This window comes from Eurypyga helias, unplaced genomic scaffold (assembly GCF_000690775.1).
Source record: "Eurypyga helias isolate BGI_N326 unplaced genomic scaffold, ASM69077v1 scaffold12657, whole genome shotgun sequence".
Lineage (NCBI taxonomy): Eukaryota > Metazoa > Chordata > Aves > Eurypygiformes > Eurypygidae > Eurypyga > Eurypyga helias.
In genome coordinates, this window is record NW_010263725.1 from 123,332 (window position 1) to 124,393 (window position 1,062).

Consider the following 1,062-nt stretch of genomic DNA (forward strand, 5'->3'; position numbering starts at 1 on the left):
TGCCACTGAATGGAACCTTCTCATCCCTCAGGTGCTCCTTGTTCTAAGCGTATCTCTTTTGCTACCATTATGAAACACTACCACACAAAATGACTACTGGTGACCCATGGAAAAAAAATTTTCTTCCAGCACTCACATCACAGTCAAATTTCATCTTTCTGTTACTAAAAAAAACCTACATGCCATATTCCAGGTATTAGGGTTTTGGGTTTTTTTTTAATGTCTTGGTTTTTAAAATTTACTCTTAAAGGCTGTCCTCTGTCTGCTTTATGAATTGTTGAAAGACCCACTGAAGCATAAACTAGAGGATTAAAAAGTGTGGGGCAAACACTTTTTTCTCATGATTGTTATTTCTGCAAGATTCAGTAGTTTTGTTGTGTAAATAAGCTGAAACTTGCCTCTTCTTTGTGTCCTTATTATAAAAGGAAGAACACTGGTACAAGGTCCTTGAGAAACGAGCACGTATGTTTATAAGCATGTTAATGAAGAAAAAATTAAAAAGGTAATTAAAACAGATTATATTATGCTTTGTTAGCACCTAAATCCACAATATCATTACCAGCCATAATCACTGGATCCTCTAGTTATATTATGTATTTTCTGAATGCATTTAAATATCTTTGAATGGTATTTCAAATATGAAGAACAGCATTGTGCATGCGGCCTAAGCAAAATGGTAACAAAACAAAAATAGTAGCTTTCCCCCTTGTGGTGCTCATTTCAGTGTCTCTTGAACAAAATCTCAATATGGTCACATGCATCACAGAGAATAATTACTGAATATTCAAACAGAGCAAAATGAGAAATGACAACATTTACTATATGAATGAATTACTTAAGCTTTGCGCTATAAAGAAAAACAGAATACAAATAAACGTGCATATTATTTTCCCAGCATTCCCTTACCTTCCTAGTAGAGAAGGACTACGTGGAAACCCCATACACAGTGTCAAGATTTCCCATAAAACACAGATTCCCATAAGTTAAAAGGCAAGAGAGCAATAAAAGCATATTTCTCAATATACTGATTTATGTGTGACAAGTGCTGAACTATATCCGGCA

The 1,062-nt window shown here is 34.6% G+C and overlaps 1 protein-coding gene across 1 annotated transcript in view; it reads right to left on the bottom strand.

Moving 5' to 3' along the window:
- NRG3 (neuregulin 3) overlaps positions 1 to 566 on the bottom strand; it is a 32,335-nt gene extending 31,769 nt beyond the window's left edge. The window contains exon 1 of the mRNA XM_010156159.1: positions 560 to 566. Within this exon, the coding sequence (XP_010154461.1) occupies positions 560 to 566 (7 nt within the window). The remainder of the gene's footprint in view (positions 1 to 559) is intronic.
- Positions 567 to 1,062: the final 496 nt, after the last annotated feature.